General features: G+C 41.5%; 1 protein-coding gene across 1 annotated transcript in view; it reads right to left on the bottom strand.

Moving 5' to 3' along the window:
- Positions 1 to 21,514, bottom strand: part of PTPRG (protein tyrosine phosphatase receptor type G) — a 405,981-nt gene that overhangs the window by 311,007 nt on the left and 73,460 nt on the right. Inside the window, exon 2 of the mRNA XM_086470025.1 lies at positions 5,490 to 5,594. Coding sequence (XP_086326151.1) covers positions 5,490 to 5,594 — 105 coding nt within the window. The remainder of the gene's footprint in view (positions 1 to 5,489; positions 5,595 to 21,514) is intronic.

Consider the following 21,514-nt stretch of genomic DNA (forward strand, 5'->3'; position numbering starts at 1 on the left):
GAGTCAGCTTGCAGCACTGAGGCTGACCAGCAGAACAGCCATCAAGAAAGCAGGGTACAGCTGCCCTGCCAGTGCCAGCACCACAGATCAACTGGGAAACTCCAGTGACAAAAGCGCCATTGCCTACAACAACCTGCCCCAGCACAGTGCAGCCTCCCATTCCGTACCTATTGATCACACATGTCAATACTGGAAATAATTAGACATCATATCTGGTATCTGAAAACTCCAAGAGGAGTTTCCCAATTTGAGTAACAGAATAAGGAGCAGTATTTCCCCAAAGCCACTTCTGGTTTTCCACAATCTCATGCAATGATCGTCACATTAATTTTACATACTAGTTTTTTAGAAAAACAGATATGAGTAGGTATAGGCCCTTCAGAGCTACTATCACTCAAGAGCCAAGCATCTGTGTCAGCACCTCATACTGTAATCTCCTCCTAAAGTCCTGACCCTCTCATTACTCATTGTTTTGGGCTACTGCAAGGCAAAATAGGGTCTGCTCAGGTCACCAGCCAAGTGTTCTCAGTGCTGACAGATGCAACACTTGACATTGAGAAGCATCTTTAAGTGTCAGGAATATTGTGCTCTGTGAAGTAGCATACATTACACAAGGGAGGGCCAGCCAGTCAGAAGCCTACCTACAACTGAATGGTAGACATTTCAATTGTATATTTCTACAGGTGCAGGATTTCTTTTCAAGTCTGGGGGTTCTTTTGAGTGTGTGGGGTTTTGTTTTGTTTTTTCGTTTTGTTTTTTTAAACAGCTTATATATTTACAAAAATATTTTCATGCTGATGATGAGAAGGCACCTGAACTACTATCTGTCACTATTACAGGTGTTATAAACATACTGAGTTCTATGGCAATTATAAGGATGTGCTAAAAGTCATTTCAAACTTGTCCATTCAGTGGTTAGCCTAGCAGAAAAGATCACTGTGAAAAGGAAAAGTCCATGCTGAAGCACATTCAGGATCCACACTTAACTTCTTGCTTTGTGCTGTGCCTATTCCACATTCCTGTTACACTGCAAGTAATGTGGCCAGTTGCAATTTAGGAAGTCTTTGGCAAACTAAGACACTATCATGGAATAAATACTTTGCCAAAACATATGCAAATACACACATGCAAAGAAACCCCCCTAGAAAAGTAGCTTGAGCTTCCTGAAAAATCCTGAAAAGAACATCTAGATTTCAGGCTCTGTTCAGTCTTGCAGTTCCTATTTAAAGACAAGTTAGTCTTCTGTTTTGTGTTTGCTTACTTCTGAATTTGGTTTAAAGAGCTGCTAGCGTAGACTTAACGAAGTTTCTTCTGAAAGGCTGATTGCGTTTCCTTCTGTCTTTTTGACAGAATCCATTTAACATGGGCCTTCTTCATTTAATTATCTAGTCTCTATTTTTGTGAGTTTTATTTCTGAACTGGAATAAACGTTATAGTCAGAATTGTGTCTGTAGACAACAGGCTTATTTTATAAGGCTTAAAAATCCTTTGCTTTACAACCAGACAGTGAAGCAAGAGCTCTATAGTGCAGGCTCCACAGCTTTGAGCAGGGCACATGCAGTATGAGCACAGAGCACTGAAGTTCACAGGGTCCTGTCACATTCAGGTACGTAGGTGCCTTATAGAAATGTTACATACCTGAGTGTTGTCTGACTCCTGATTGATACTTGACGTTAATCCTCTCTGAACTCTCATGCCAGAGAGGAGCAATATTACCGGGCAGTACATGGTAATGCTATAGATCGCTCATGAAACCAGGAAGATTCCTCATCTCCACAGTTTAGACCAGCTCCTGGACTGTTCACCCTCCACAAGAACATGGAGCAGCAGAAACGTTTCCTACAGGCTGCAGAGGAATTACTCTAAAAGCACAGTATAGGACAGATACATCCTGCGGAAGATAAAGACCTGAGGGCTCTCTGCAATACAGCTGTGCCCTTTTTCCACCCCCAGGCAGGAAAACCACAACAGGCTGGCTGCTTTCAGACCTCTCCACCCCCATCTCAGGATTTATTACAGAACACTTAAGCCACAAAAAACAAAAGCTCTGCAAGCAGGCAGGCACAGCCATAAACGCAGAGAGGTCTCTGCTGCTATAAATCAGTACAGCTCAGTTGAAATCAATATAAAGCCATAGTTCAGCCTAATGCAGGCCCAGCAGAGACATGGACATGCTGGTCAATATTAGGGTCCACTGAGGGCTGGCAGAAACTGTCCTGGGCTTATTTACTCCAGCTGGCAAATTCCCTTAGAAGAAACTTCAGATTCACCGGCGCACAGCCGAGCATAACTTCCTTCCCTGCCCATAATTGCTGGGGCTGGGCCAGCAGATGTTGTACAAATAACTGGAGGGACACTGGCCTAACCATTTGAGGATAGGGAAGGGAAGCAGCCTACGAGATAATGTCTGTAAAAGAGCTTGGAAACCATTGACACAGGGTAATTGCTTACTGCAAAGTCTCCACTCTCTGTAGGCTCATTTGATGTAAACTTCCTAGTCATGTCCAAAACCCTACCTGCAGGACAAATGTTGTCAGTACATAAACTGCTTAGCAAAGCCCTGCTCAGGGTTCCTGGGAAATATTCTGGGGAATAAGGAAGCAAGGAAAAAGAAAACAGATAACATGATCACCCTCCTCACTGTGCTTGGCTAGAAACAAACACCTGACAGCATCTAGGCTCTGCCACCCACCACTTATCCCCATCTTCAGCCTAAACACAGAAGCTAGGCATTTTCAGTACCTCTGGTCCCCTCGGTGAACAAATATGGACAAAAGACATCTGAGAGGCTGAACTGGCTGAAAAATCTCACATGGAGCTAGAAGCAACCAAGTGAAGGGAGGAAAGAGAAACACCTACACAAAAAAAAGCCATGACAAAGCAACAGCCTCTAGAAACATCCAATTTCTAAAAGATCATGGGCTCCTTTCCCACTGAATTGCTCATCTTAATTTTCTCCCTTTCTCAGGGAGATGCTGGCAACAGAGACTCCTGCAGGACATAGCATCAACCCTAGAAAATCCCTTTAGTTAAATAACCATCTTTCCCAAGTCTCTACTTGCCTTTGCCTTTTCCCTCTCAGACACAACCCAAATCGCCTGAATCTCAACACTCACACTTAGCACGCAGCCCTGCTCCCAGGCACTCTGTGTAGGGCTTAGGGGGCAGAGCTGCTCCTCCTTGCAGAGAGAGACCACAGCGTGGCTCAGGAGGACACGAGATCTTCATCCACTTCCAGGGTGGGCTTGCTCAAATGCAGTATATGCACAACCCATACAGCCTGGGCATGCAGTACTTAGGCTGTTTGCTCACACCTGTATTTCATTTCACAAAACCTGTGGCAAAGATTCAGGTTCTGCAGCAGGAATATTTGGTCCTAAACCACATTCCCCTGAAATGGCACATCTCAAGTCACTCTGTTCAAACAGCCTGACAAAGCATCCTGAGAAAATGGTATTACATCCTCTTCTGTTTTCTTGACAAGTGCTGGTAAATATATCATTTCCACCTTTTCCATTTCCTAACTTATTCCTCTTATCAGCAATAGTGATAAAAAGGTTCTAATTAGATAGCACTAATCAGGTAGAATAGCATGTGATTGACAACTGAGAAGTCACTGTCTGTACTCCAAAAAACAGATTGCCTATTTTCCTCATAGGAGCAGGAGATTTATCAACAGACAAAAGGATGCAAAACCCCAAAAGGTAAGGTATAATTACACATCAGGAGTACACATTTTATTTTGACATAAATCTAAAAGGATTCGTGGGTGGTAAGAGCTTTTTTTTTTTTTTTTGAGGGGTGAACAAGTGATATTACTCATAAAGGAAGAGCAACACCACCACAAAAACAGAATTAGGAAAAGTGTCTATGCATAAACCGATGTGTGGTGGGTTTGTGGTTTGTTGTTGCTTGCTTTGTTTTGGGGATGGGGGGCGCAGTTGTTTGTTTTGTGGTTTGTTGTTTGTTTTGATTTGGTTCTTTTTTCCCCCCAGGACTGGTTAAAAACAAAAGTCCAGTAACTCAAAGAAGCAGTTATGACACATATGACAACAGAATAATTCCACTAGTGTTTTACCTTTTTAAAAAACCATTTTGATTTAGCTACCTGCAAGGAATATTCCAAATACAATTTTCAGTAACAGAAACAACATAAACCTGCTATCTGGCACTTAACTTGGAATATTTAACACAAGACAGCTGATAAGAACAGGCCATTCATTCCAACACACAATTTTTCCCTCCATTTGCTCATTTCTTCTCTTTAGGAGTTTGGGGGTTTAAAATCTAAAAAAAGTTATTTTAAGCTGCAATATGGAAGTATATCTTGTGGCAACATTTGTCCATCTGATAATCTCAAAGTTTAACAAAAAGTAGTCATTTGTCCTACATTATTAAAATGTTTAGATTTATTTTACTTGTGTGACCTCATTTGCAAATGATATAACTTGTGTTTTAAGATCTAATTGATAAAACTTGCGACATTTGGTATTTTGTCTATTAATGGAAAAAACTCTACGGTTACCTATAATTATTAATTTCCAACAGCCTGTATAAAACAGAAGGGTTTGTAGTCAAAAATTAGCATTCACCTGTTTATCTGGTATCAGTATTCAGACTTCTTAGAAAGTAAAACTTTTCCTTCAGCCAAAACTAGGCCTGCACAACATTCTTCTTGGACAAGCACCAAATGTTTGAAATGCAATGCATCTCATATCTTCCAAAAAAAGCACACATTAACTATCGTGCTTGGAATCTTCATAAAAACTTTGTAGATATTAGACATTTTTCCATAGAGTCAACATAGCTATTAACGTGATTTCAAGTTGCTGAGTTTTTAGCAACTTCAAATACAGACCTGGAATTTTCTTGACCTGAACCAACCGTCAAACCACACATCAAAGACATCATTCTGAAGTGTATTTTGATCTGTGGCATTTCAAAATCGTGCAGACACATCAGGTTTTCCGTAAGACTTAAAAGCAGTGGGACAAACAGTAAAATACCCTCCCAATATCCTGCCCACTGACAGGTCTCATTATCTTCATTACACACTAACACAAAAATACATTCATACAAAGAAATAACTGTAAAATTTCTAGGTTTTCTTTTTTATCTGAATGTATATATGGATGCTTACAGACTTCTTAGAAAGCTTGACAGGGTAAGCAAATGGTGAGCTTGGGAATGTACTGATTGGACAGAAGATTAAGAAGAGTTTTTGGGAGTATGCCTCAAAAGGGTGTGTTAAGAAACTAAAAGATGACTGAGAGAAGGAGCAGAATAGTAAGCCAAATCCTGCAGGTAAATGGCAGGAATGCAAGAAAGGACAGGATGTGTGCAGAGTTTGCAAGGAAGTCAGCAAAAGAAAATACACTGTAAAACTAATCCAAACTATTTCTGAGTGATTGTAGTAGCAACAAAAAGCAAGTAAACATTTTGATTTTAGAGGTATTTCATGTTTCAGCCCTCTGAAGAAGTCAACTCACCCGAGTATGCCCAGTAAGGATCCCCCGAAGCCTTTCGCCTCCGTATCTGCACTGAACTACCATGTCTGTTTTCATGCAGAGAGCCAACATAACCTTCAGTCAGAGCTAGGAAGAGAAGAAGCAGGAATCGTTAGGAAACTGGTATTTACTCCCTGTAGTTTACACCGTGAAGCTTAAAATCTTTGCTGAGCAGAGACTACAAACCTGGCATTGCTTAAAATAAAAAAAAAAACTTAACAGGCATGTTTCACATCCATGAAAACCCACCATCCAAAGAGGACTAAGGATTCACATAAGACAGGACTCACTGATGCCAATATTCTGATCTAGCACATGCCTGCAAAACTCCAGTAATTTCCATATGGAAATTCTGATATACACAGGCAAACAAGTATACGCCATGACATATGACCAAACTTTCTCTCAACCCAAAATGATAATGAATACCAAACTACTAATTGTAATTTAAGACAAAAATTATCAAGATCCTTAAAAACACAGACGCAAGCCAGTACAGTGTTACCCTGATTATCATAACTGCACCACTTTTAAATCACATCTGAAATTCCCACATAGAACAGTTTCACTCAGGACCAAATCATAGAATCGTCACAGAATGGTTTGGGTTGGAAGGGACCTTAAAGACCACCTAGTTCCAACCCCCCTGCCATGGGCAGGGACACCTTCCACTAGACCAGGTTGCTCCAAGCCCCATCCAACCTGGCCTTGAACACTGCTGGGGAGAGGGCAGCCACAGCTTCTCTGGGCAACCTGTGCCAGTGTCTCGCCACCCTCACAGTGAAGAACTTCTTCCTTATATCTAACCTAAATCTCCCCTCTTTCAGTTGGAAATGGTCACCCCTCATCCTGTCACTACCCTCCCTGATGAAGAGTCCCTCCCCACCTTTCCTGCAGGCCCCCTTTAAGCACTGGCAGGCCGCTGTAAGGTCTCCCCGGAGCCTTCTCTTCTCCAGGCTGAACAACCCCAACTCTCTCAGCCTGTCCTCACAGGGGAGGTGCTCCAGCCCCCTGATCACCTTTGTGGCCTCTTCTGGATGTGCTCAAGCAGGTCCATGTCTGTCTTGTGCTGGGGGCCCCAGAGCTGGACGCAGCACTGCAGGTGGGGTCTCACCAGAGCGGAGTAGAAAGGCAGAATCCCCTCCCTCGACCTGCTGGCCACGCTGCTCTTGCTACAGCCCAGGATGCGATGGGCTTTCTGGGCCATGAGCGCACGTTGCTGGCTCATATTTAGTTTGTCACCCACCAGCACCCCCAAGTCCTTCTCCTCGGGGCTGCTCTCGATCCCCTCATCGCCCAGCCTGTGTCTGTGCTTGGGATTGCCCCGGCCCAGGTGCAGGACCTTGCGCTTGGCCTTGTTGAACTCCATGAGGTTTGCACGGGCCCACCTCTCCAGCCTGTCAGGGTCCCTCTGGATGGCCTCCCTTCCCTCCAGCGCGGCGACCGCACCACACAGCTTGGTGCTGTCAGCAACCTTGCTCAGGGTGCACTCAGTGCCACTGCCCGTCTTGCCAACAAAGCTGTTAAACAGCACCGGTCCCAGTGAATGTCCTCCATGTACAGCCTGCAGACCTGAGCGCACAGCGCACTCGGTAACCATCTCAACATGAGCAAGGCTCAAGTAACGTCGTTCATATGATTCACCCAAGCAAGGCAGACATATAGCGCTGCCTTCCGGCCAGAGCAAGTCTGTGTATGTCACACAAAGTACCCAGCGCGCAATACCAATGCCTTACAACGGGAAGGGGAAAGGCCACTAAGGAAGAAATTTTTGTAAAACTTAACAAGCTAGAAGGAAATAAATTCATCAAATCAGAAAAGAACGCATCCTACATTGCATCCTAGGATTTTTCTTTTACACCTCAAACGCTTTTTGTTTCCTTGTAAAAGAATGCATAGCTTCCATGAGGATGTGGGTTGTTTGGGGTTTTTATGTGCAAATTTTGCTTATTGTTTCTATGCATCTGACTGAACCAAACTGGAGGTGTGCAAATTCACAAATCTCAGTAAAAAGTCTGTAATAAATTCAACTACCTTTCTCAGAGAACCACAGCTGAAAATTTTTGTGCTATAATAAATGCACACAAACAAAAAAACCCCTTAGATATGCAGATGCAGAATGTGAAGAACAAGTACGCACCAACTGGTTCTATGGAAATTTAAGTCCAACTGATCCCAAACCACTGATTTGATCAGTAAGAAACTAGCTGAATAATTCAAATGAGAACTTTAGAAAAACCATGTAAAGCACTGCTACCCGCGAGCAGTCACCAAGCACTGTATTCCCTTCTATTCCCAGGCCATTTACAGCTGGGCTGAAACGAAGCTTGTAACAGGACTTTATTGAACATCAAGCACCAGTAACTCAGAATTTAGCTTTCTTTTCCATTCGAAAAGCTTCTGGGTGGCACCCTCTTTGTGCCATGGTAGCAGAGAGTGTGCTGTGTCCGAGGGCTATCCATGTATGTTAAACAGCTCTATAGACAACCTTCACTCTCCAGTGCGGATCATGGATTTCTGCAGATTTTGGAATCCTAAAGTGGTAGGAAAAGTCATGCAATCTCAGGAAAGGCATTACAGGTTTGGCCCTGCCAATTTTCTCTTGTGTGAGCACAAGTACTAATTGTGCAATTTATTATGAGCCTCTGATTTGAATGAGTTTTCCAGATTTCTTGACTGCTAATGCTAATTCACTTCAGGCTGCGAACTAGAAATGCTGGAACACATCGTGCTACCAGGATTTGTAGGCAACACTATCACATTCCTTATTTTCCCCTTCTGATTTACCTTAATATGTCTACCTGGTTGGGAGGCAATGGGCACTCACTTCAACAACGGACGTAAAGACCCAAACCCTCTTGGCAAAAAAAAACCCTGAGCAAAGACCAGAGACCATGAAAATCCCAAGGAAAAAAACAGAGAAATAACATAGGTGGATGGCTGGAAAGGCTACTAGAAAAAAAAAAAAGGGCCAATTACTTACGTAAAAAAAAAAAAAATTACATAAAAATACACCTAAAGCCCCTCCTTATTACAAAATGAAAGACAACTGCAGCTTTCTTCCGAGCATCCTCTACATAGAGGAGGCAAATAGTGGTGGGGTTTTTGTCACCCAGAAAAATTGATTCCTGTAGGCAGAAGGAAGATTTCACCCTGCCTTCTCCAAGGAGTAAGGTACTCCTGTAGATAACTGCTGAGTGAGCCCTTCCTTGTGCCTTACCATTAGAAGAAAGAAACTATGTCTAAATAATCTGTATTTGTTGAAGGTGAAAAGGGTCTGAGTCAGTACAAAACATCTGAATTTGTAAACCCCTTTGTACTCCTAGCTTGAACCGTCAAAAAGCCACATGGCAACCATAGTATGGCTATGAATCATACCCTTGATTTTCAGTATCCCCTGTGCAGAAAATTAAATTATGCAAATCCAAGCCTTTATGAATGCCTAACTTTAATGTGAAATTGAACATTTGCTTCAGTCAGCATCTTATTTATGCAATTAAAAAACTGACATTCTTGTGAAAAGATGCAGTTGTAGTTTTCTGCATAGACACTTCATAGATTCGTACATTTCTCTGTACTTATAAATGGTGAGGAGCCATGCTGTACACAAATTTACTTCCACCAAAAAGGACGTTACAAACCAAGAGGGGAGCTCAATTATTCGGTTAAGAGAACTGTAGGAAGGAACTTGCTGGTTATACTGCTAACTATCTTCTGTAGGACTGAAAAAGAAACAAATTGGGAGCCCCCTGTTCTAGATAAAATCCTGCATCACTGTTACACCGCCCAACATTAATGTCAATAGTTTCCTTACTAACGTGCAATAATTCAGTAGTCATTAGCAATTTAGAGAAGATATGATTACTGGATAGCTGCAGAAACTCTGGTAAAAGGATGATCGGTCAAGATCTCTGGCCATGCTGTGAACTTGAAAGGTAATGGTGTATCTATCAAAAACCACGACACCACCTTTTTCCCTAAGCTGGCTCAGTTCCCCAGTCTGTTCACAGTACAGCCATGCATTTCTGCATGGGGCCACACAAACACTGCAAGAAAACACTGTGGGAACAAGTAGCTATTGTTGGCAATATCTTAAACTGGTCAAGTGATCAGGAAACCACAGACTCAGTTTCATGGTGCTTTTGTTCTGTGGTGTCAATTGAAGTCAATGGACTCTCTCATACTGAAGAGGTGCAAGCTACAGGACAGAGCATACAGTGGCTTTTCAGATAAAAGTTTGGAAGAGCCACAGCATTCAAGTTATTTCAAAAAAGAAGGTGCTTCGCATATCAAAACCATCTTATGTTTCAGGCAGAACTATTACTTTTACCAGATGTTTGGGGGGGGGCTGAAGATGTACCTTCCAACCAAAACAACTTGATACCACCAATGAAAATTTAACAGGCATCTCAGTATTGCTGAATCTGCTTCTTTCACTGAAAATATATATAGCTAAAATATTTTGTTCAGCTCCAGCCATTACAGTACATTTATTCATTTTTTGATAAATCCTCCAATTCCAGGGTTTCAGAAGCTATCCATGCAAAAGAGTTACTCAAACTCAACTGACACCTTCCAGTGCTTCCAACATACAAACAAGTTTAGAAGAAAATATTTAAGAAAGTTATACTAGCACCAATAGCTACAGGGTTCCACAAGTCTTTTTCAGCTGGGAGCTGAAACAGCTCAAGAACTGAAAGCAGCCAAGTGGTTTCCTGCTCCACTCCTGCAGAACTGGATGCTGGAGAAAAGCCAGCAATTAGACACACTGGCCCAGCACAGAGCAAACACTGACAGGCTCCTCTCTTCTAAGAACCCTGGAAAAGTTGTGGAAGTTGGGACAAGAGGAGGGGCAGGAACATGCTCCAGTAAGGCTCAAAATGGAGCAACCAAAATAGAGGGGTGGGGTGGAATAGAGGCACAGACACAGAGCAGGAGGCAGAAAGGGAGAAGGGACAGCAGAAGCCTTTGCCCTGCAAGGTTTCATTTGATACATCACGCCAGTGCCGATGGCAGAGGAGTAATGAATACCGTAATATATGGTCTGAGACTTGCAGATACACGATTAAAAGAGAAGGGGACCAATCTTGCACTCAGATACACAAGCGTGAAATTAAATCCTGAGTAACTCCTCTGGCTGCTGGTGCAGTATCGGTATCTATGAAGCGTAACATCTGCAGTCAGTGGAGTTGTGCTGTGCCTATCGGAACTACTTCTGCAAGGAATAGAGGATCCTTCAAAGTTAACACGGAGAAATCTCTTACACACAATTTCATATAATTTTAATCGGTACTGAACGCTACATGATTTTAGATGATGTGCTAAATGAATCAACCCATGCCGCATATCTGCGGACAGCAAAAGCAATGCAATGCTGGGATGTGCCTTAGCATTCCGATCAGCTTTCCATTCACTCTGTCTCAATGTATTAACTTTCCAATAAAAATTATTTGATAAGTGCCCTCAAAGGTATGATAAGGTAATTCCTGCCTGAATACCAGACTAGTATTCATAGTTCACATGAAAACACAAAATTTTATCCCCAATCTACCTTAAATATAAAGCTATTATACTATTCAGAGAGATTATACCCTCGGCATTAGTGTTTAAAAGGTATCAAGCCATCAGCTATGCAAGAAAAACCCTTTAAGGTCAATATTTTATGTCTGAATGGTGAAATCATTAGTTATGATGGTAGATTAACTAGGTTGTGTGCCAAACTCAGATTGTTTTAAGCCTTCTTTAAAGAAGAGGGTTGCACACAAATCTGTTTTCAGCTGTTCCAATTAAAACAGTACAAAGTCAAAGGTGCACACATTGCCCAGCTCATAATCATTCTGTGACTTGCTACTGTGGACTATACTACCCATTGAATCAGTTTTGGTCTTAGTCCGTAATGTGAACACATTTCTTAAATGATGTAGTTCAACCTGGTGCTACTGCTGGAAAACAAGCCAGCCTTTAGAGACAAGAGACTTGACTATTGGAATCTGAGTAGTGTCACATTATGAAAGCACTTAAAACAGAGGACTTGAAAATAAAATCTTGTTAGTGTGTAGCAAAAAAGCACTAAAACATAAGGAATGCTAGCAATTACCTTTGTATCAAATCAATGCCTGTAGAAAGGACACTTTTCAAAACCAAGAAACTCACTATTTTGTTGAAAACTGCATAACACTGCATTTTGAAAGGGGGAGGGGGCACAGGAACATGACCTGGAGGGCTTTTGTATCATCTCTTAAATGGAGTTTAAGAGATCAGTGAGCCAAAGCACTGAGCCATCTGCAAGCCTAAAGCTTCAAGCAAGCCTCACCAGAAAAAAGCAGCATCTTTATCTAGGTGCATTTACTGTACTTTGACTGTGCTAAGAGAAGCAGGTAAGCTGAAGACACCGCAATGCTACGCACTGTAACATGTGTTCTGCTGAAAAGAGTTTAGGCTTCCAGGTGATTTGTTAGAACAAATGTTGTCAAATAGGCCAGAAGGGAAAAAGAGAGAAAAAACCTTATAGGAAATAAATTTATAATATTAAACAATTAAAATATTTTATACAATTAAAATAAATAATGGTTAAATTCATCTCTAGGCTCTTTCACAGACAAATTCCTAAACAAAACTAGGCTATTTGCCTTAAATATTTTACCACCCTTTGACAGCAAATAAATCTAGAAATATTTCAGGCACAGCTAATCCATTTTGATAGTGCATTACTTTTAAACAGGCTCTTCAGCCATGGATTCCCATATTTTGCAGATTTTATATCTTGCCAAAGAAGGATGAAAGTTAAAACAGCATATGGTGGTCAGACAGCATCAACAAATTATATTCTGAATGAGACTTCTTCCTTTGATTATGCTGCAGAGATTTCTTCTGATTATCAGATAAAAGACAAAGTCTATTCTCCTATGAATGCACACACAATTTTCACAGCTTTCCATTAATGAAATATGGGAGTTACAAATCACAAGTTTCTCGCAACTAAGTGAAATAACAGACACCCAGATGCTACATCTGCCAAGAGATGTATATCCCTTTCCCATATGACCATCACCCAGGCAGCCCCTTAATTCCTGTATGAGCACAATCCACAGGTCTATTCCTAAAAATGACATGAGATCTTTTCACACCATTCATTCTCTGCTGTTCCCGTGTCTGATACATGATGTGGTAACAGCGCAAATCCTATGAACAAGAAAATAAATGCAGAGCACAGCAGGCCTTTACAGGAACTAACCAGCAGATTGCAATTTGAAGATGAAAAATAGTCCAGGGAACACACTGTCAAACTGTGGAGATTAAATTAACTAGCAGAATTAAAAGCCCTTATCCCAAACAGGAATACACCAGCCACCAGGTGCATTAACCCTTGGTAACATGTTGAGTTCAAAGCCAGTGAGTCAAGTGTAATGCAATTTTGTATTACTCCAATGTATCAACACAATGCAAGTCCCAAAGCATTAGAGCTGATGTAGACAAGCAACAGAAAACAGATTTTCAGGGCAGTCTTTTCCTTACATTACAAGGGATGGAGTTTAAGTGTGACAGGAAAGTCTCCTACTTCAGAGCCTGCCTTATGCCAAACCAGGACAAGGACAAAGAAGCGTATCGCAGTGCCCAGTGCTGTCAGCCACTCTCTAGCAGAGCAGATGCCCTCCCAAGGAAAACCAGTCTCCTCAGTCTAGAGTTCCCACGTATCCTTCTCTCAGCCTGCCTGACTTCATAAGGAAGACAAAGCTCATTAGCAAGGCAGTAAGGCAACTTCAAGTTACGTTAATGATGCCCCATTAAGGGGACTCAGAGAAAGAAGCTTGCGAGGCCAGGAAGAGACAGATGCTGCCGGATGATTAGAAAGGGCTTGATTTTGCATTTTCATGGCTTACAGTCTGCTGGCATCAGCTGTGCAAGATACAACATAACCAGTGAATTTGGACCACTGATGTTAACTGGCATCACCTGCAACACTTCTGCTAGGATTAACCAAAGTCAGCCGCATAACCAACAGTGCCAACAATTTACATCTCAAGATAAACACATACAAATTAAGCCAACAGCAACATCACTCCTTTGAGAAGGACGATGCCCTGCGGCAAAGCTTCTGCCAGAGAACTTGGGGAACACCCTTAGACTAAGGGTTCTCAGACTGTGGTACATGAGCTCAAAACTGCCCATTTGTGAGCAATACATCATAAAAACCCCCAGTCTGTTATCCTTTCCCCTGAGAAAATGCAGAAATGCTGAGCAGAAAAAAAAATAAAAAATAGCCCAGACAACTGCACTGCTCCTCCAGGATGGAGGGACTGCTGTTCTTATCACAATCACATGCTGTTTGCAATGTGACAACTGCGGAAACTGAACTGTTCCCTGACACTTCCCTGCATGCAGAAATACAGTCCATTTACCTTTAAGACAAAGTTTTCAAACAGACTGGTATTCTAGGCATCTAAGTTAAGATACCTTAAAGACAGCTAATGCACATTACATCCTAAAAATCGTGCTCCTTTTAGACATTTCTAATTTAGGTAGTCAGAAAAATAATTGGAAGCCCCTGAAAACTTTGTAACCTTGAAAACTCTTGGTCTGTACATCCTTCACAGTCCCTCAGACTTCTGTTAGCCATCATTATCTGCATTTCTTAAAAGGAGGAATCCTCATCCTTGTTCATCGCCTCTCCATGCTGTACTACAGAAGGGTCGTGTCACCTCTGAATTTTATCCGTAACAACGCATCATGCAAACACAGAAATAAAACTTCAGACCAGAGGTTCATAAGCAAGGCTGACCTCCACAGGAAAGCTGATTCTCTCTCAGCCAGTGCTGACTGAATCATAGCAGATATTAGGGAGGAAACAGATACTCAATTCTCCAATGTCTAGGGTAGCGTGGTCAGAGTGAATGAAGGCAACGAAAACCCAGGTGTCAGGGCAAAATGACTGCTCACATGGCCAGCTCCAGTGTCTTTGCATTATTTCCCCAAGGACAAGCTTGAAGCCAAGCTTGGAACAAGCTGGAATCCTGGGGCAGCACAGTCTATCTGTGCCAAAGTGACTTGAATCCACCAGTACAGGCACACTGAGGAGGGGCCATCTTGGTGTCTTCATTCACGGCATGGTTTATCGGGAAATGTATAAACCACACATGTATAATGGAGACTTGTTTTACAATGAATTAACAATGGCAAAAGGAGGCTTTATGTCACATCTTGCCTTATTGCAAGTACCTAAACCTAAAGGGTTTTATAACAGAAACCACCATGGCTGGAACCACCTCTCACTCTCATTCTCACATAATCAGTTGCTGCAGCACGCACAGCGTTAGTAAAGCAGCTCTGAATAGCAAATAAATGGGACCTTAATGGAGCATTTTGTACCTTCAATTCCTTGTTTAATGCAGAATCATACCATTTTCATTTCACTAAACCCAGTAATACTCAAAACCACACAAACTCATGCAAAATCACCAGGTTCATCTCTCTGCTCTGGAAATAATTTGCTTGTTTCCACCGCCAGCGTTTGCCACAGTACAGCCTTACTATGTTTTCAAAACAGATTCCCCTAAATGACACGACAAGAAATATCTTAGTTAAAAAAAAGTATTTACTAGACTGATCCCAAAAAACATAGTAAGGACCTTGTGTTGCAGACCTGCTCTGTGCATGACTTCGGTCCACGCAGGCTGCCATCTTGCCAGATACATTCATGCTTCCCCATAGGTAGCCTACAGTTCCATTTACTCATGTCATCATCCCATTAAAGCCACCTTTGCGTTATATCAGTAAAGACAAGCATACATCTACAAACCAGGGCCTTCTCTGCTTACCTTATGCAGAGTCCCAGAGAGAGACCCTGTTCTTGTGTAAAAGCACGCCAGATCTCTTTGGGGGAAGAGTGCAGCATTGACACCACGTGGAATCGTCACTCCAAGGCATCCCTTCAAACTCACCTGCCTCTTAACACTGAAGGAGCAGCAAGCCCACCATTCATTCAGCAGAAAATGCAGGGCACAGGGCTGATTTCATTCACGTGGAGAATGGTGAGGCACTTTGTGAAGCCAACAGAGCTGCTTCCACTGCATGGCATGAGATCAAACTTGCCCCATTATAAAGTCTTCAGAGACAGGGGCTCTGTCAGCTAATAAAAATCCCTCGTTCTTTATACAAAATGATTTTTTTAACCCGTGTCCTTTGGCCCATTTAACAATTTATTGACTGTGGGAAATAAAGTAAGGCCACATCAATCTCTTGCTGGTTATTTGGTTCAAGCTTTCAAATTAATGCAGAAGGTGGAAATCTCAATAAAGAACTATTTAAGAAAAGAAAGGAGAAACGCTCTAGAGTCCCACTGTGAGATATCTCTCTCTCAGTTTGCAGTCAGGTCTTACCATCTATAGCTGCACAATCTGCTGGACGGAGGATGGAAGGGCATAAACCAGCATGCTCCCCGACATGGAGCAGAAATAACGTGAGATTTGTATCACACTGCACTGAAACAGATCAGTAGTGCTCAGGTAGCCAGATTTAGTGCCTCCAGCATGTGACAGCAATTCTAGCCAGATCCACAAAAATTATTTTAGGATCAAATTTAAAAGCTGAGTAGAACCAAGCAAACACTCATTTTTATTTGTGTAAAAATGTGTTTAAGTTGGCTTATGATCTAGAAAACAGGGGTTTTCATCTTTTTTTATGCTGACAGCTTGCATTACATACAGATTTTGTAGCAAAGGGTTTCATCCACGTTTATTTCCCAGAATATAAATCTAAAGTGGAAACAGAGATAAATAGAGATTTTTTTTGTGCTGACTAACAAGTTGTTAGTCAGGGATATATGGCCCAAAAATGTGACCTACCATTTTGCAAATTCTCTCCTTTTCTTCCAAGTAAGTTGCATTGTTCAAAGGAAAAAGACAGTACAAATACTAAAGAGCTGATCTGTAAAATCAATCAAACCTCCATCTTTGCTTTGCAGTTCACCATTAGTTTTTTACCGAGGCATGAATATTTCTGGAAGTCTCCCAGCAGAAGGATCTGGTGCTCTTTAAGGTCCAAAACTAATACTTGGTTCCTTAGTCATTTGTCTCTGGAGAATGCAATAAAGATCTCGACACAAAATTTCATGCAACTAAGAGTAAGAGCACTAAGGCCTTTGGCAGCAAGAACAAAAAAGCAGTAATAAAGCTCAGATAAAGTAATTAGATAAAAATTGCTAGCAATGGTGCATGCTTTGTAATCACACAGCAATGATATGCAGCACAGTCTGAAAAGGCACAGGGTCACTGTTTTTTCCTATACAACCAATTTAACCATCTGGAGGACAGAGCGAACACCACACTCAGTAAATGTAGATGATGCTAAACCAAGAGGAGGAGATGCAAGCAAGAACGCCTCAAAAATATTCAGCTGTCTGGCAAGCTCAGCAAAACGGGCTGATATAAGTGAGACATTCCACTGAAGACAGATGTAAGGCTATGCAGTTGGGGAGAAATAATAATCAGTGCAGGAATGAAGTGAGAGACTGCTGTTTAGAAAGCAGTAATGCAGAAAGACTTGAGCATTAGGGTGGATAATGAATGAGATGAAAGTTCATGCTGCAATACCACTGCAGAAAAAGGCAATTGCTATCCTGGGGCACATGCACAGAGATACGGGAAGCAATAACTCAGTTTTAGACAGTCTTTGGCAAGACTGTCACTGCAGTGCCACATGCTGTTTGAGGCCCATTACTCAAAAAAAAAAGAAAAATTTAAAAAAAAAATCATTTTTAACCAAAAAACTAAGACCTAGGGCAGGGGAGGGAGCGACAATGGGGGATGACACACAACACATGGATTGAACCAAAGCATCTTTAACACCAACCTTGTGCCCTACTCCGCACTGGCCTGGACAGCCCTGCCACAGGCTGCTCAGACCTGCCTGGCCTTGCCTTGGTGTGCTCATGCTCCTATCCTTTCAAGTCTCAAACACTCCACTCCACTCTCTACCTCCTTGTTTCATACATCAATTTTCATAACAAGCTTCATAAAGAGTTAGATTTTAGAGCACACAGAAGTGTTGATCTTCAGACAAGAAGTGCTCTCACAGCACAAGAGTGAAAGAGAAGGAGGGTGAAGAGCTCCGTAAGGAACAAAGGGATGCTTTCACCTTGTGGCGGGCACGGCGGGAGCTCAAATGCACACCATCTTTTAAGCAAGGGGCAGGTTTGAGAGGAGACACTGAGTGCACACAAGTGCTGGGAGCAACACGTGCTCTGCTTGAGTGCCGTTACAGATCAGCTCTGGCTGAGAATAGAGACCACAACACAAGTGATCATCAGCAGAGACGCATACAGCCTTCCCAACCAATCTGAACAGGTCCCACATTGCCAGGCCGACATGAAACAAAGTCAGCTCTGGCAGGGGTAGAAGACAGCTGGAGAACTGCACACTCAATGCCCAAGCTTTCACTTCCCACAAAGCACTTCTTCTCCGGAAGGCTCTGGCACAGAAGCTCAGTCCCTTCCTAGTCCAGCCTCAACCACTCTGCAACATTCCCCAGTTTCCAGTGTTACTAATCCTACAGATATTACAAGCACTTAAATTACTAAAAAACACAACAAGAGCACTGTGCCATGGAAGACAGATCTAGTGTACAGTCTGCAGCCTGACAAATGTAATTGTTTTCTTAAGGGTCATAAGAATTCTCACAAAGCCTTCAGCCCACCTGCAGAAAGCAAGGTTGTTAAACAAGGTTGTTGACTGCTGCAGGATTCTTACTTCCCAAGCATATTGGCTTAGCTGTTTAATTGCAATACAGCTTTATACTTATTCCCCACTTGACTCAGAAAGCCCCAGAATGGTCCTCAATACCCACAGAAAGTTTAATTACTCAAGAAAATAACTCCCCCCAGACAAGTTAATTCCAAAGTGTGTGCATGTGTTCCACAGTCGCTATTTCCATATTTCATGCTGCTTCTTTTATGCTTTCACTGTGAACTGTAACACTATTCCATCTCCCATATAGCTGGTGTCAGTGTTAAACATTCATCCTTTTATGCAATGCTTAAACTATTTTTTCATGGCAATATCCCATGTTCTAGTTTGTACACAAAAAGGAGGTATTAATACCACAACAGATAGTCTCTCTTACTCTAAGCAATTTAAAAATACATTATAATAACAAAATTACTTTTTAAGTAACAAATGCATTAAACATTGACAGCATTCTGTGACAGCATTCATCCTATCCATTACAAGGATCTGTAAAGCTGCATCTTATAACCATAAAGGACTTCTACCGATACTGCACATACGATCAAAAATGATTTTTCCTCAAAAAAGTTGTTCACCATTAAATATGCTTTTATTGTTATTCTTTTTTACATTCTCCATATACACCGCAGTCTTTGCTAGAGAAATCAAAAGTAAGACTATTTGTAAGAAAACTTAATGTTGTTGTCTTTCTTTTTTAACCCCCAATTCGTATTTTGTAAACAAGAAGCTCAAAGCAATCAGTTCCAGTCAGGCTTTTCAGCTTTGGATTTAAATCCTTTCATGACTTCTTCAAAAAACATGCATCAGAATTTCAGGGAGGGGTGGGAGAGGACTCCTGACATTATAAGTTTTCTCTGATGAACAAGCTGATGTATTACAAAGAGGCATCTATATACTCAAGCTACCTGCCAACTGACAACCAAATCAGATTTGAACACAGGACTTCAAACAGCTATAAAAAAGTTAACAATGATTAGTAAAATATCATTTACTGTACAGGATTAGATTTAAAGCTGCAGGAAAATAAGACGGATGTAGAGTACATTTGGCAACTGATAATATCCACATTAACACAGTGTATACAAAGACCATCTTTGCCCGTGTGGAGTATATCCCGCTCATTACCATACTGCTCTGAAAGGAACTAAAAAATACAAACTGCGATGAGAAGTTAGTTTAAGCAGGTCTGCTGAAATATCAAGAAGCTGCAAGAAACTTAGCTTCCAGCAGAGCCAGCTTTAGCCATTATCCTACTAAGATGGATACTAGGACTTGCCAGGATTTTGGAAGTCCAAAACACAGCCACCCAATGCTCACAAAAATCCCAGCAAACAATCCTCATTTTCACCCCTCAAAACCACAGAATGCACAGAAAAGGGGAGCAGAGGCTGAGGTTTTATAACTGAACAGCAGCAACGGGCCAGAGTCAGCCTCAGCTGGAATGTGAAGGAGGTTAGTGCAACACAGAAAAAGGTCCCAGACTCAAAAAGACACTCTTGAAAACCAGTCCTCCCAGCAGCTTTCTAAACAGACAGGAAAAGTGAAGATCATTGAGACTGCTCAGGGACAAAACCCTGGGGAAGTATGTAGCTGGGTGGATGGAGAAGGAGGACTATTTCTTAGAGATTCTGCGCAGAAAAAAAACCCAAATGCTCAGACACAGCATGGCTACACTGAGAAAGGTCTGGCCTGAAGAACACATTCAGGTGGCAGCTCTGACAGGTCAGCAGGACAAAAGCACTGCTCACATCAGTCAAAAAAATTAATTGTTTTGGGACAGGAACACAACAGCCTCTTCTAGCTCCAAGTACCCAGAGCAGAAGGGCGGGCAACATGAAGCCAAGACTGCAGAGAAGCACTGCCATAGCAGACTGGAGACAGGGAAAGGAGGAGAGAGCCCAAACACAAGACAAAACCCAGTAACATCCCATAGACTGGTATTCCACTTAGGGCCAGGGACTGCCAAAGTTATTGCTGAGCACCCTTCATGAATTTGTGATGGCACTGTATTACTTTCTTATCAGTAACCCACTCATGTAAGTCTAAATATTACAATAACAACAACAACAAAAAAAAAAGACACAGAGCAGGAGGCTGCTTTTGCAATTTTAAGCCACTCCACTGCAGCAGAGCAGTTAACTGCAAATGAACCAAGCCTCAATTAATCTGGAAACACTTCATTTGAAAATTTTATTCTAAGTATAAATTTATTAAAGCCCATTAAGCAACATGTAATCAATAACTATTCATTATTTTCTGTATGGGCAAGGAAAGGAAAAAGGTGCTTCTCAGGTCACAGTAAGGAATATGTCAAGTTGGGAGGAAAGAAATCCTTGAAAGAGCTGCAAGTTCTTAATTGCCACTGAGGTCTAACACAGCTCAGATATTCAGCACACTCTGCATTCATGCCCCTTAGAATTAATTAAATAAGTGAGAAGGTGTTACACTATGTCATTCACAGGCAAGTGCCTTGGGTTGGTGTCAGTTTATTTGTACTATATAAAGGTGACAGTCAAACTGAGACTTTTCAAGATAATTTTGTTCCTACTCCATACTTACAAACAATGCAGATTACAATTACAGGGGAAAAAGGGGACAAAAAAAAAAGAATCTTATTTTATTTACATTTGAATAAGTTATAAATTAAAAAATATGCCAGAATACGCTAGTAAAAGCTTGGTGCTATCAGAAATTGGACTTATTTAAACTATATCTACTTTAATCTGCTTTTTTAAAAAGTTACTACGCCCTAGTAAAAATCTGCAATTTCCAGCCAGCTGCATTAATATTTCAACCCGGTAAATTATTCTTTTAAAAAAGTTTCTAATAAAGTAGCACTTGCTACATGTCTTTTAATAAGATTACATTTCTATTTATGATGTTATAATACATTGTATTAAAAACAAAAGAAACGTTACCATGGGAGGAATAGAGATGTCTTCCTTCATTTTAAATTTAATTTAAAGTGGAGGAAAAGGATTTTTCTTTTAAATTAATATTTCCCTTGCAGTGTTATGAATCTCAGCTTCAGCTATTGGATGAGAAGCAGGAAAGGAAACCTCAGTATTTTTGTGCAAATTCAAAGAAAACACAAAATGGAACTTCATGAAGCCTCCTACAGATACCAGAAAGCCAAAACTTGCATCTTCGCACAGTCTAATGGCAAAGGTCCTAAGCCAAGATGCAAGTTCCTCCTGCTGAAGTAGAGAATAACAGGTAGAGCCTATTGCTCTGTGTTAGCCATCCTTATGACAGGTGAAGTGCAGA

This window comes from Leptosomus discolor, chromosome 9 (genome assembly GCF_034619465.1).
Source record: "Leptosomus discolor isolate bLepDis1 chromosome 9, bLepDis1.hap2, whole genome shotgun sequence".
NCBI lineage: Eukaryota > Metazoa > Chordata > Aves > Leptosomiformes > Leptosomidae > Leptosomus > Leptosomus discolor.